The 15,698-nt window shown below is 42.7% G+C and overlaps 1 protein-coding gene across 2 annotated transcripts in view; it reads left to right on the top strand.

Annotated features, from left to right (window-relative positions):
- The first annotated feature begins 394 nt into the window (after positions 1 to 394).
- The window catches only part of hsd17b3 (hydroxysteroid (17-beta) dehydrogenase 3), a 70,919-nt gene continuing 55,615 nt past the window's right edge, over positions 395 to 15,698 (top strand). The window contains exons 1-3 of one of the 2 annotated variants that reach the window (XM_067983201.1): positions 395 to 628; positions 3,931 to 3,977; positions 6,376 to 6,451. In XM_067983201.1, coding sequence (XP_067839302.1) covers positions 475 to 628; positions 3,931 to 3,977; positions 6,376 to 6,451 — 277 coding nt within the window. In that variant the 5' untranslated portion in view covers positions 395 to 474. The remainder of the gene's footprint in view (positions 629 to 3,930; positions 3,978 to 6,375; positions 6,452 to 15,698) is intronic. The other variant, XM_067983200.1, reaches the window with a different exon arrangement.

Raw genomic sequence — 15,698 nt, 5'->3', positions numbered from 1 at the left:
TGATGCGCCTGTCTGCCCCATGTTAATTCGGTGTCTTCCCATTGACCCTGCAAACTCGGGTGGAGTTATTGCTGGAGGGCACTGGTGGACGCTATCCCGGCATAACTGCTGGGATCATGTCCCGAGGAATGTTGGTCACTTTGTCCTTTGCTGTCATGCGGGGCATGGGGTGGGAGATTTCACCTGTTCACTGTTGGTAGTGAAAGTGAAACAGGAGTCGAAGGATGATTCCACCACAAAAAAAAAACACATGAATTGTCATCTCAGCTGTTTTCTACGTAAATTTCTATTGGAGTGAACGCTTGATTGGTTGAGAGGCGGGACAATGTAAGGAGGACTCTATTCTGATTGATAGTTCGCTTGTAGTAACTATGTGATAGGTGGTCTGCGATCTAAGTAATGTTGCGGGCTAGTGCTGCACTAATCTTTTAGCATAGATTATTGCTGCTTTATTCGATTGGATCTAGTTCAACGATGGAGCAACTCTTAGAGAACGCGTTTATTTTGTTTGGCATTTTTGCTATTTTTAATTGTTTTCTAAAAATAATGAAATGCCTGAGGTATTTTCTCCTCACCAAGTGTTGGGGAGTATCGAATGCCTTTTTCAGTTCCATGGGCGAATGGGCAGGTAATTTTTTTTTCTAAAATTAGATCAATGGATTTTTTTTTTCAACCGTATGTTACATTCGAATATTGATGTTAATATACGGGATGTCTACAGAGTTTCGAGCTTTCTATCGTTTGTGAACTTAATTGTGTAAATCTTTGTAGCATTAGAAAATTCTCAGGTGTTTTTTTTGCGGGTGAAAACTTTAGAAACACGAGGGCGGATTACAATTGACATTATCAACATGTCTTATTTTGCGGAGGCTTTTCTTTAAAATGACTCGGGGGGGAATATGGAACTATAGGTCCTTAAATTACGCATTTTTTTTTAGGGGGGGGGTAAGTGGGGTACTTCTAGCATCGGGGGTCGGAACTTATGGCGTAATTCAGATACGCCTGAGTTATATTTATTCCAAAACACATACTAAATTCTGGTGGCACTGGGTGCGGGCAGGAGAAGTACAAAGTGGTGCATGAATGTAGCCTGCATGAATCGCAAGGGATTCCCCTCTGTCAAGGAACAGCTACTCTGCGTCCAGCTGCAACAGATCGATATCATTGTGTACTTTATTGACCCGCTGTCACGATTGTCTGAAGACATCTGTTTTAAGTGCCGAGATATACCAGCCTTGTTTGCGGATCAGGGAATGTCTGTGATTGTAAATGCCTTTTGCGGGCAAGGGGTCCCCTCCTCAAAAGAGGCCAGAAAGTTTGGTTGAGGAATGCTGGACTCGTGAGGGTGGGATGGGTTTGTTGGATCTCTCCCTTCTTGGAAGAAAGGTGCCTCTGTAGCCTTATCTAGAGGACTTCTTAAAAAAAATAATTAAAAATGATGGCCAAATCTTGTCCTGGCCTTGATTCTCACCAGGACACCCTGATGGGCCCCATATAGCTAGTCAGCTGGTAGGTACACCTGGTCTGATCAGATGTCCCTACAACAACACTGTGCCAGATTCCCAAAGAAGGCCAGATATTTAGAATCTTCACCTCTGGCCACTCCCTTATGTTGACTTAAGAGACAGAGGCTCCATCGCCACAAAGCCATCCAAAACTTGAGGGTAAGGCTGGGATGTAGTGTATCTGGGTCCTGGCCTTATTTCCAACCATTTTGGTGGACTCCTGCTGAAGTTACAATGAGATCATGGCTTTTGAGAACTTTTATCAAGGAGGCTATGGGAATCTTGAAATGACGATTCTAATATCTCCATACAGCTCAGCCAGACTATTGTGAGGTGTCCTGGTGAGAATCAAAGTCAGGACAAGATTTGGCCATCATTTAAATTTTTTTTTTGTGGTTTGCAATATGCTTCACAATTTTGCTGGGTAATATGAAGCTGTTGGGAGGAAGTTTTGTGGCCATGGAGCCTCTGCCTGTCTCTTGCATCATTGTAAGAGAGTGCAGCAGAAGTAGAGATTCCCTACAGCGGGCCGCCTTTGCGACCTGGTGTATGTTTGGCGTAGGTACTCCTGATCAGACCAGGCATATGCTCTGCCTTATGAGGGGGAAGACACACCCACAACATGGAGGATGCTGCTGGGGTGAACAATTGTCAGCTGCCAGAGCCATCCAGCAACATCTGATTAACGGCTCCTTCAACTGATGTGCCTCTTAGTTTTCTCCCTGCATTAACAGGGCAATGTATTAAAGTGAGGATGATAGTAACAGACTACAGGAGGACATAGACAGATTGGTGAAATGGGTGAACACATGGCAGATGCAATTTGATGTAAAGAAGTGTGCAGTGATTCATTTTGGTAGGAAGAATGAGGAGAGGCAATAAAAACTAAATGATGCAGGGGATGTATGTACACAAATCTTTGACAGTGGCAGGACAAGTTGAGAAGGCTGTTAATAAAGCCCAGGATCCCAAATGCTTTTTTAAGAGTACAAAAGCAAGGAAGTTATGCTTAAACCTTTATAAAACACTGGTTAGGCCCCAGCTGGAGTATTGTGTTCAATTCTGAGCACCACGCTTTAGGAAGGATGTCAAGGCTTTAGGGAGGGTGCAGATGAGATTTACTAGAATTGTACCAGGGATGTGGGACTTCAGTTATTTGGAGAGACTAGAGAAACTGGGGTTGTTCTCCCTTTTTAGAGCAGAGAAGGTTATGGGGAGAATTAAGAGTTGTTCAAAATCATGACCGGTTTTGATAGAGTAAGTAAGGGGAAACTGTTTCCAGTGGCAGAAGGGTTGGCAACCAGAGGACACAGATTTAAGGTAATTGGCAAAAGAACCAGAGGTGACATTAGGGATGGATGGAGGGGGGGGGGAGTTTTAGGCAGTGGGTTGTTAGGAGATGGATTGCACTGCCTGAAATGCTGGTGGAAGCAGATTCAATAGTAACTATCAAAAGGGAATTAGATATATACTTGAAGGGGAAAAATCTGCAGGGGAGTGGGACTAGGATAGCTCTTTGAAAGAGCCAGTGTAGGACATGATGGGTCAAATGGCCTCTTCTGTGCTGTATCAGTCTATGAACAGTGTCAACCATCTTCCCCAGTCCCTATAAATATGTGTCCTTCACATAATAAGCAAGATCAACTGCCAACAAGACTACTGGGGGTGAATTTCAACTGGCAATTTTCAGCTGGATCTGTAAATGGGTAATCAACCCACCAGCCTGTAGGACCCCGGTTTACAATTTTTTTAAGTACAAATGGGCTGAGCATGTACCACACAGACTGCACCTATTTGTACCAGGCATTGAGTGGCTTAACCAGCAGTCTTTAAGGCATCTGCAGCTTGCAGAAGTAAAAATTGGCCCCTTCATCTCTCAAGTTTCAAACTACAAAACCATTACAGGAACACTCTCTGCACACAATGCAAATGAAAGTTAACTTATTTTATTGCCTTATATTGCTATTTGTTTTCAAAATGACATTCCTGTATTTGAGTAGTTCAAGTAGCCATTGTTCTCCAGTGTTTCAAAAAATAAACACAAGTCTTGTGATTTCTACAACCAGCACTGTTGCTTACCTGTAGAAAATTAATTATTGGTAATAGTAATAGATGATCATTCAGCTTGAATTTTAAAAGAAATGAAATATAAATCCTTTAAGTATGAGGGATAATTTTGAGTCTGTGGATGACCTGTGATTTTCTGACCATTTTAGCACTTGGAAAATTGTGGGTAATGCATTCTTAAGTTTCAAATATGTACTCCAGCAAGCATAGCTCCTTCCAGGAGTGCAAATGCATAAATTTATTGCTGCAGTCAGTAATAGAGTTTATTTGCTTTTTGGGGTGAGAGTTGTTGTTCAAAAGTGGTGCTTAAGTTAGAAAATCCTACTATAAATTGCTACTTAATTATTTTTGTTTTCAGTTATCACTGGTGCAACAGATGGCATTGGAAAAGCCTATGCACATGAGGTAAGGTGTTGCCCTGATTTCTTCACGTTGTATAAATTACAAGACTAAATTGCTTACTTTGGATATCTATTGTCTTCCTTCTGATTCTATTTAATCCACAATTATATTTGTGTTTTAAAATACTTCATTTCTATGCATGTGTTCTAAAAACAAAATAATTTTTCTGACAGAGTGACCACATTGTTGAAGATGATGGGTTAAAGATTGGTTTAGAGAGAAACCACCCTGAAAGTATTGCCATGATGTTGCTCTGAACTTAAGCACAAGTAATCATTTTATACAGATGCTTCCAACCCTGACATTTATATTCCTTGTTCAGCAATCTCTATCAATATTTGCATGTTCTGACCTGTCATTATATGGATAATTCAAGAATACTGATATTGGAAATTTGAACTTATCACATAGCACTTGGCAGAGCATTATTTTTGCTAACTGGCATTTACATTTTTTTGCAATTATACAAAACCATGCAGAGGGCCTAAGGAGGGAGGCCAGGCAGATCAGACGGCCTAAGAGGTGCTTTGTGCCTTGCCGTCAACACAGCATCTGTGTGAACCACACAGTAAGCACAATTGTGTAATTGCGTTTGAGCCTTGGTATGTTGATAATTAAGCCTACCACAGCCTGACCTCCCTTGAGATAAGGATGTAAATGACTACAGAATATAATAATAATAGAGTTGATGAATGGCCATGAAGCCTTGAGACTGGCTCCAGCCTTACTGATAACAAGGAACAGGAATGTAGAGAGAAAGAAAATAGCTGACATCTGCTCAGGCCTATGTGATGGCTATGGATGTTCAGGGGCAGGCTCACTACTTGATTGACCAACTACCTGAGCCAATAAAGAATGTACATGTACGCCCATATTCTGTAACAGGTGGGCATTGCCTAATGAATTGTATAAACATGAGGTGTTTCATTGACTTGGCGAAGTTGTACCATCAACCATTGTTTGAGGTGCTCTTCCACTTGTATACAAGTTGGGGTTCAATAAAGTTTCTCCTTGTTCTACTTTGGGTGTTAATGCATTTGTATAGTGTTAAGTTTCGACAGTTTCATGGAGGTTCCACCGAGATCGCTTGTGATCCCTGGTAAGTACGGACACAAGTTGTTATTACAACTAGGTGTTCTGTGCAAGCCGCGGACGCACTGCGACTGTTAAGTGTATGCATTAACTGACGTGACTAATTCTTCTGTTTGCCTTTAGGAATTGGAAGGCGATCATAGGAAATGTGTTTCGTATAGACAAGGAGAAAACGGGAGGGGGAAAAGGAACTTGTCAGATCACTCGATATTGTCAGCTGCGGTGTTGTAGTAACGGGCTGAGAGAGAACAATAGTGAAGTAGATCTGTGAAACCGGTAACAAAGTAGCTACACTTAGAGTAAAATTAATATTCGGAACTGAGTGAAATTGTAATTTGAACAAGTCTGGTGTTTCTGCCCGGTGAAATTCCCTTCCTATGGTAAATGTTGAGATTCCCTTTTCCAAAGCATCACTAAGATATGAGCATGCCTAACTAACCACTGTGCTGGATGGTTCTTCAGAAATATCCCAATCACAGCATGTTGTGCTTTTTCGTGATACACCATGAAAGAATGCATGCCTGGGTGATTGAGAGCCGGTGCTGTATACTTGGTCACACCTGCCAGCATACCACAAATCATTTCTGCAAACCCTGAACCATTTAACTGCAAGTGACCATTGGGAACTGTCTGCTCCGGGTCTGAGTCTGCAAAAAAAAAAGCAGATGCTGAGCTATGCCATTTGCTGCAAGGACACCTGTAGCAGAGGGCTGGCACATGCAGGGACTGTAATAATCAGTTGTGGTCTGAAACTTGGCTGTATCTCCTTGCAGGCATGCTGCAATGTTGACCTATGGGAATGACACTATAGCATGCCACAGAGTACAGTGCTGCTCACAAGCATCTCATGCAGCACTACCTTAACTTCAGCAGCCACCAAACTGGGGGTCTGATGCTGCACTGCTCAGTCTGCAGAGGGTTCTCTATCCCTTTATTTTCTCCTGCCATTTCTTAATCTCCTGCCTCCTCAGCCTTGGCTAATGCTTCAAACGGCCAGAGATGTCTTTTAATGCTCTCCAAAAGCTTTTTTTGTACCCCTGTTGACACTCCAATTTCATTGGCACCATCCCTTTAAAAAATTTCATTTTCCTGTCCCATCACCAAGGCCCATCCGAGTCTGCACCTGGTCCTGTGAATAATTATTTCAATGTCTTTACCTCAGAAAACAGAGTGCTCGTAGCATTGACCTTTCTTTCAGGATTTGCGCCAGTTCATAACCATTTAGAATTGATTTACACCCTGTAGACAAAAATCTACCCTGGTGTCTTTCAAAGCACATAATGCTATAAAATGCTTTTTTTCTCGGCAGTTTGCCCAACGTGGTTTAAACATTGTACTGATCAGCAGAACTAAGGAGAAGCTAAGAAAGGTTGCAGATGAAATCGGTAAGATCGCTGTATATTCTGTTACCAATATTTTGCAACTAAGTGTCAATGCTGGGAATTTCTTTGGTGGGTTCTTCCGATCGGTCAGCGTAACTTTGGTGGAAGATTGGCAGAAACCCCGGTTAAACTTTGTTATCGGCTGATCAGGATAATCGTGGGTCATTCCATGGAGTAAAAGAAGTAGTTACGTTGTTCTTTTTATCTAGGCTTTGAGTGTCCTCCCTTTTTGCATATTCTTAGAAATATAACTTGCGTTTCTTTTGCTTCACCATAAGGGGCAATTTTTGTGCTGCACATAAATTGGGTGGGCGGTGGCCACAAGCGCAGCCACTGCCTGGATGAGCTGGCATGGGATCGGATCAATTTGGTCATAGGTCTTTATTAGGTGGTCGTTGAGTTGCCGGTGTGAAACATGCTCCCCAGTAGGCAGCTTGCTAATCTGGAGATGGGAAATCTGATGGGCAGTTGAATGTGAAGGGCCTTTCCTTTTTTAAAGGAGAGATTAGCATCGGGAATGAAAAGAAGCAACAGGCAGAATATTTGTAGCAACTACATTAAATTTGAATGTCTTTTAGGTGCAAAACCCACCAGCAACTGCTGTAAAAATGTCTCCCAAAGCTCATCCAGCTTTCCCTGACTATAGCTGAGGATCCCTTTTTAATATTCGGTGAAAATGGCCGCCTTCCAACTTGTAGCTCCCGCGGTTGATGGATGGGAGCAGAAACTGGCAGTAGTCGGGCAGGCTGAGATGAAAATGACATCTGAGGCCTTGACCCCAATTTGCATATAAGTACAAGCCCCTCCCACCTGTTTCAGGTGGGAGCTCTGGCCACCAGAATGGAAGTTCACCTGAAAATCAAGATGGACAGCAACTCTGCGATAAGTCAGCATTTCCACCAGTCGCAAAATTTTGAGCACTACTGCCCCGTTTTTAAGCTCCGATGGGGTGGTGGCGACATTAAAATCATCCCAATGGTTTTCTTTCTCCTTTAAATTCACAGTGGTAAAAATATCATGATTAAAGAATGCAGGGCTGATTCTTACAGCTGTGTGGTATTAGTGGGAACCTCACCTTTTGATACTACATATTGGGTTCACTGCCCGCAACTTTGTCTGTGGGTCGTATGCCTGTAATTTCTTGATCTGCACAGTGAGGGAGGCACCCCGCCAATAGTGTGCATTCATAAAATTACCCATTATTTTTAAGGCTTTCTGTAGTAAAAAGCACTAAGTTTGTGGTTCTAATGTACCCTCTAGTCCTTCAGATTTTTCTTCAAGCCAATTGTCAATGGAGGTGTTCTGTTAGTAACTTCATTAGGGCATTTCTCCTACACTGCCTACTAAGAATTGCCTCAAATGTGACCTCAAAATGGAGCCAGCAGTCAGACTGAATGTTAAGACAGGAAAGGGCTAGTGCTAATTAAACCATGAAGGGTTATATGGACAAAATATTCTTTACCAGGGGTAGAGCACTGTGTGTGGACAACACAGTGTGAGCTGCTGAGAGTTTGGTACGTGTGGGAGTTTAAGGGTCAATCTCTTTAAATCTAGTGCATATTGCTTCAACTGTTTAAGTTCAAATTTAAAGTTTAAATTTTTAAGTTTCTGTCAGGCTTCAGCAGAGGGAGCTGCTGTAGCAAGTTAATTGGTTAGCTAGATTAAACTGGTACTTGAAGGTGGGGCAGGCCTGACTCATCTGAGTCACAAACTGTAGAAATACAGGGGCCTGTCAGTGCGAATAGCACGGTGTGCGGACAACAGTGTGAACTGCTGAGAGTTTGGTACGTGTGGGAGTTCGGTGCAGTGGGGGAAGGAGGTGCTGCTTTGCCTTGCTTTTCCGAACATTTTCCCCAGAGCGGCAGTGGACCTGAGAGTAGAAGACTGAGATTGGGGAATAAAAGCAGCAGCAGACCTGCAACAAGAGACAACTACTGTGTGATGTCACAGGTGAGGCAGGAGAGTCCGAGAGGTGAGCACAGTATAAAAGGGGAGACCTAGAGCGGGAGGAGAGTCTGAGAGTCTAAGGCAAGTCATGGCAGCACAGCTCGCACCCGTGATATGCTCCTCCTGCACTATGTGGGAAGTCATGGACACTACCAGTGTCCCTAACGACCATGTGTGCAGGAAGTGTGTCCGGCTGCAGCTACTGGCTAACCGTCTTTCGGAGCTGGAGCTGCGGGTGGATTCACTGTGGAGCATTCGCGATGCTGAGACTGTTGTGGATAGCGCGTTCAGTGAGGTGGTCACACCGCAGGTAAAGATTACGCAAGCAGAAAGGAAATGGGTGACCGCCAGGCAGAGTAAAAGGACTAGGCAGGTAGAGCAGGAGTCCCCTGGGGTCATCTCCCCCTCAAACAGATATTCTGCTTTAGATACTATTGGGGGAGATGGCTTATCAGGGGAAAGCAGCAAGAGCCAGGTTCGGGGCACCACGGGTGGCTCTGCTGCACAGGAGGGGAGGAAGAGGAGTGGCCGGGCTATAGTGATAGGGGATTCGATTGTAAGGGGAACAGATAGGCGTTTCTGCGGCTGCAAACGTGACTCCAGGATGGTATGTTGCCTCCCTGGTGCTAGAGTCAAGGATGTCATGGAGCGGCTGCAGGGCATTCTGGAGGGGGAGGGTGAACAGCCAGTAGTCGTGATCCATATTGGTACCAACGACATAGGTAAAAAAGGGATGGGGTCCTGCAAGGTGAATTTAAGGAGTTAGGAGATAAATTAAAAAGCAGGACTTCAAAGGTAGTGATCTCAGGATTACTACCGGTGCCACGTGCTAGTGATTATAGGAACAGGAGAATAGACAGGATGAATGCGTGGCTGCAGGGATGGTGTAGGAGGGAGGGATTTAGATTCCTGGGACATTGGGACCGGTTCTGGGGAAGGTGGGACCTGTACAAGCGTGATGAGTTACACCCGAGCAGGACCGGGACCAATGTCCTCGCGGGGGTGTTTGTTAGTGCTGTTGGGGAAGGTTTAAACTAGAGTGGCAGGGGGATGGGAACCTGAGCGGGGAGGCAGAAGGGAATAAAGTCGAGAGCAGCAAGAGAGGGGAAGACCCAGGGGAAATCTACAATACAAATAGTACAAACAGTTGTTCAAGAACAAGTGAAAGGGAAAAGTGTAGAGCAGCGGAAAGAAAGTGTACTTTAGGCACGACAGATAAAATAAAAGCTAGAAGGCGTAAGGTGATTAACCCAGCATCAAAGCTGTGGCAGGGGGTTGGGAACCTGAGCAGGGAGACAGAGGAAAGCGTGTCAGGAAGGGACAGAAGGTATGGAGTAAAAGGTAAAGTGTTAAAGGAAAAAGCAGGAACTAAGTGTCACAAAACATATTTGAAAGTTCCTTATCTGAATGCACGTAACATTCATAACAAAATGGACGAGTTAATGGCACAAATAACTACGTATGGGTATGATCTTGTGGCCATTACAGAAACATGGCTGCAGGGTGACAAAGACTGGGTGTTAAATACCCTGGCATATTTAATTATCAGGAAGGGGAGGTGGGGTGGCTATGTTAATAAGGGAAGGAATCACTGTAATACAGAGAAAAGATATTGGGACAAAGGATCAGGATAATGAAACAGTTTCGGTAGAGATAAGGAATAATAAGGGGAAAAAACATTAGTGGGCGTAGTATATAGGCCTCCTAATAGTTGCAACTCTGCTGGAAGAAGTATTAATCAGGAAATAGTCGGGGCATGTAATAAGGGAACAGCTATAATTATGGGGGATTTTAACTATCATATTAACTGGACAAATCAAATTGGGCAGGGCAGCCTTGAGGAAGAGTTTATTGAGTGTATTAGGGATGGATTTCTTGAGCAGTATGTAACTGATCCTACAAGGAGGCAAGCAACCTTGGACCTGGTCCTGTGTAATGAGCCAGGATTAATTAATAATGTCCTAGTTAAGGATCCCCTTGGAATGAGTGACCATAACATGGTTACATTCCATATCCAATTAGAGGGTGAGAAGGTTGGGTCTCAAACAAGCGTACTGAGCTTGAATAAAGGAGACTATGATGGTATGAGAGTGGAATTGATTAAAGTGGACTGGGAAAATAGATTAAAGGGTAAGACGGTACATGAACAGTGGTGTTCATTCAAGGAGTTATTTTGCAACTTTCAAAAAATATATATTCCACTGAGGGGGAAAAAAGGGTGTAAAAGAAATGACAGCCATCCACAGCAAAGAAATTAAGGATAGTATCCGACTAAAAACAAGGACATATAAGGTAGCCAAACTTAGTGGGAGGATAGAAGATTGGGAAGTCTTCAAAAGACAGCAAAAAGTAACGAAAGGATTGATTAAGAAAGGGAAGATAGATTATGAAAATAAATTAGCAAAAAATATAAAAACAGATAGCAAGAGTTTCTACAGTTATATAAAAAGAAAGGGTGGCTAAGGCAAACGTAGGTCCCTTAGAGGATGAGACCGGGAAATTAATGGTGGGAAACATGGAGATGGCAAAAATGCTGAACAAATATTTTGTTTCAGTCTTTACGGTAGAGGACACTAAGAATATCCCAACACTGGACAAACAGGGGGCTCTGGGGGGGAGGAGCTAAATATGATTAAAATCATTAAGGAATTGGTACTCAGTAAATTAATGGGACTCAAGGCGGATAAATCCCCAGGACCTGATGGCTTACATCCTAGGGTCTTGAGGGAAGTGGCAGTAGGGATTGTGGATGCTTTGGTAATAATTTTCCAAAATTCTCTGGACTCGGCAAAGGTCCTGGCAGATTGGAAAACTGCTAATGTAACACCCTTATTTAAAAAGGGTAGTAGGCAGAAGGCTGGAAATTATAGACCAGTTAGCCTAACATCTGTGGTGGGTAAAATTTTAGGAGTCTATTATTAAGGAGACAATAGTGGAACATTTGGATAAACATAATTTAATAGGACAAAATCAACATGGCTTTACAAAGGGGAAGTCATGTCTGACAAATTTGCTTGAGTTCTTTGAGGACATAACGTACAGGGTGGATAAAGGGGAACCAGTGGACGTAGTGTATTTAGACTTCCAGAAGGCATTCGACAAGGTGCCACATAAAAGATTATTGCTCAAGATAAAGAATCACTGGATTGGGGGTAATATTCTGGCATGGTGGAGGATTGGTTATCTAACAGGAAGCAAAGAGTTGGGATAAATGGTTCATTCTCGGACTGGCAACCAGTAGCCAGTGGTGTTCCGCAGGGGTCGGTGCTGGGCCCCCAACTCTTTACAATCTATATTAACGATTTGGAGGAGGGGACCGAGTGCAACATATCAAAGTTTGCAGATGATACAAAGATGGGAGGGAAAGTAGAGAGTGAGGAGGATATAAAAAACCTACAAGGGGATATAGACAGGCTGGGTGAGTGCGCGGAGATTTGGCAGATGCAATACAATATTGGAAAATGTGAGGTTATGCACTTTGGCAGGAAAAATCAGAGAGCAAGTTATTATCTTAATGGCGAGCAACTGGAAAGTACTGCAGTACAAAGGGATCTGGGGGTCCTAGTGCAAGAAAATCAAAGTTAGTATGCAGGTGCAGCAGGTGATCAAGAAGGCCAATGGAATGTTGGCTTTTATTGCTAGGGGGATAGAATATAAAAACAGGGAGGTATTGCTGCAGTTATATAAGGTATTGGTGAAACCGCACTTGGAATACTGCATACAGTTTTGGTGTCCATACTTAAGAAAAGACATACTTGCTCTCGAGGCAGTACAAAGAAGGTTCACTCGGTTAATCCCTGGGATGAGGGGGCGGACATATGAGGAGAGGTTGAGTAGATTGGGACTCTACTCATTGGAGATCAGAAGAATGAGAGGCGATCTTATTGAAACATAAGATTGTGAAGGGGCTTGATCGGGTGGATGCGGTAAGGATGTTCCCAAGGATGGGTGAAACTAGAACGAGGGGGCATAATCTTAGAATAAGGGGCTGCTCTTTCAAAACTGAGATGAGGAGAAACTTCTTCACTCAGAGGGTAGTAGGTCTGTGGAATTTGCTGCCCCAGGAAGCTGTGGAAGCTACATCATTAAATAAATTTAAAACAGAAATCGACAGTTTCCGAGAAGTAAAGGGAATTAGGGGTTACGGGGAGCGGGCAGGAAATTGGACATGAGGTTAGGATCAGATCAGCCATGATCTTATTGAATGGCGGAGCAGGCTCAAGGGGCCGATTGGCCTACTCCTGCTCCTATTTCTTATCATCTTATGTTAAAAGACAAGCCTGGAGCCAGCTCATTAAGGGGGGCATAAAGATGGTCAGCCTTATCTGGACCTGTGAGGCCTTTTATGAGCAAAGACCTCAGGAGTGATTAATTGATTTGGAAGTCATCAGGGGTACCAACGTGGCTCTGTCTGGTGATTGACACCAGAAAGGCTGAAAACTTTTAACGTGTCTACTAAGATTTTTCAATAGAATTGAGGTGGCTTTTTTTAACCCCAAAGCTCAGCCTTCAGTCCTTATTTCTTAGTTTTAGTTCCTTTAGTAGTTCTTGTAGTCTTTGTAACAGAGGGCATAGGTGTTCATTGTCTACTATGTGTAGAAAGGTGTCTTTTTCTAAAAGAGTTCATTTCTGACCGAGAGTTTAAATTGTACAGCTACACCACCAGATACAGGCAGATGTAAATGTGTCACTTAGTTGTACAAGTTTCCCTGAGATCAAGGGAGGTAAGATTTAAACCACTAGTCTAGGTACAGCTAGCATTGTAGAAGGTAAATCTATCCAGGAGTAATGGATAGAACCTCTACACAGTGAAGCTCATGACCAATACCTCAGAAGGCTAATGCCATCCTCCCAGAGGAAGGCATGGCAATCAGTTCATCTAAGCTAGTTCATGAGGACAGGACTGCAATGTTCTGGAAACATTGCTCACTACAAGCATATAGACTTCAATCTATTCAATGGCCTGGCTAACTATGCCATTAACTTGTCAGTTATCTTGGGAGTCTAATCCCAAATTAATCTTGCCAATATGTATCTCTCACACACTAATCTTAACATAAATTTAGAATCAGCAAGCAGTAATGCTGAATTACTATAACCCATCTGAACTGCCTTTGTAACCTGTTATTTTGTCAATTAACCATATCTACTAATTATTTTCAACTTAGTGCTGCTAACTGATTCTTGGGTAAAGAAATAATTTAGTTCCTGACTTTGTTGTCTGACTACTTTTAATAATTGACTAGAAAGGGTTTATTCATTCACAGTGTAGCTTGTGCTGGTCTTGATAGGAACTTGCCAGTGTTAATGCTAATATAATCTGAATTGGTTCATACAAGACAGTCCAGTGCCAAATTTAGGCAAAATACTATTTTTGTAACTGTTGCTATTGTTTAAGTATCTTCAAAGAATGGAAAAGATTTACAAGAGTTCAGCAAGTGTTTCATGAAGACAATGTACATATTAAGTGCATGAAATGCTCTCTAAGGTCTTGTCCAAGGTCAGCTGAATGTTGACTGCTGCAGGGAGGGATGACACATCATGGTCATAGTCACAAGGATGTTGGTTGTGACTTTGGCTAGAGCCTTTCAGCGGTGAGAGGTAGAAGCCAGACAGGAGGAATTCAAACGGAGTTTCAAGAGATGGGAACAGAGGAGGCAATTACCCAATTGAAGACCAAAGAAAGAAAGAGCATGAGCAGATAAAATTCTCACTCTGGTTTCCCACCTGACTGATTTTCCTCTTAATAGCATCAGTTTACAAAAACAGTTGACCCCGCAGCAGCAAATGAATGCATTCTGTCGGTTTCTGCGTCAGCATTTGTTCTGATATGTAAACACCAGTTTATCCTTCTGACTTCAGTTCTGGCTCCCAGTGCTGATTTTTAAAATTTCCTCAACCAGCATTCTGCTGGGCTTTGATTTTTTAAAAATCAGCAATGGGAGCCTGACTCAGTCTAGACAAGGAGTTGCCATTTATGTTTCAGTGCTGGAGGTTGAGCATTAGATAAGAATGAGCTGGTTGTAATGAGAAGGAACAGATAGAAATGTATTTGTGAAGGTCAGTCAACATGAAGGAAGAATCTTGGTAGATAGAAGCTCTAATATCATATACAAGGATCATCCTTTTTTTTGTAAGGGGAGGGAATATTGTCATAGATGTAGTTTGCTTATATGTGGGTATATATGATGGCAGAATGTCATAGTCTGTTACAACACAGAAGAGACCATTCAGCCCATTGCGTCTGTGCTGGCTTGTTGAAAGAGCTATCCAATTAGTCCCGATCCCCTGCTCCTTCTCTACATCCCTGTAATTTTTTCCCTTCAAGTATTCATCCAATTCCATTTTTGAAAGTTATTATTGAATCTGCTTCCACCACCTTTTCAGGCAGTGCATTCCAGATCATTACAACTTGCTGTTTTTTTTAAAAAAAGTGTTTCCTCATGTCACCTCTGGTTCTTTTGCTAATCACCACCTTAAATCGGTATCCTCTGGTTACAACCCTTCTGCCACTGGAAGCAGTTTCACCTTATTTACTCTGTCAAAACCCTTCATGATTTTGAACACCTTTACCAGATCTCCACTTAACCTTCTCTGCTCTAAGAATAGCCCAGCTTCTTCAGTCTCCACATAACTGAAGGCCCTCATCCTTGGTACCATTCTAGTAAATCTCCTCTGCACCCTCTCTAGGCCTTGACATCCTTCCTAAAGTGTGGTGCCCAGAATTGAACACATTACTGCAGCTGAGGCCTAACCAGTGTTTTAATGAGGTTTAGCATAACTTCCTAGCTTTTGTATTCTATGCTTCTATTAATAAAGCCCAGGATCCCATATGCTTTTTTAACAGCCTTCTCAACTTGTCCTGCCACCTTCAAAGATTTGTGTACATACACCACCAGGTCTCTGTTCCTGTACCCCCTATAAAATTGTACCATTTAGTTTATATTGCCTTTCTTCCTACCAAAATGATCACTTCACACTTCCCTGTGTTGAATTTCATCTGCCATGGGTCTGCACATTTTACTAATCTATGTCCTCCTGAAGTCTGTTATATCTTCCACATTATTTACTACATTTCCGAATTTCGTGTCATCTGCGAACTTTGAAATTATACCCAAGTCCAGGTCATTAATATGTATCAGAGTAGTGGTCCTAATACTGACCCCTGGGGAACACCACTGTATACTTCCCTCCAGTGTGAAAAACAACCGTTCACCATTACACTCTGCTTTCTGTTCCTTAACCAATTTTGCATCCACGCTGCCACTGTCCCTTTAATCCTATGGGCTTTAATTTTGCTTAC

The sequence above is a fragment of the Heptranchias perlo genome, chromosome 4 (genome assembly GCF_035084215.1).
Source record: "Heptranchias perlo isolate sHepPer1 chromosome 4, sHepPer1.hap1, whole genome shotgun sequence".
NCBI lineage: Eukaryota > Metazoa > Chordata > Chondrichthyes > Hexanchiformes > Hexanchidae > Heptranchias > Heptranchias perlo.
This window is presented reverse-complemented; position numbering and strand designations above follow the sequence as displayed.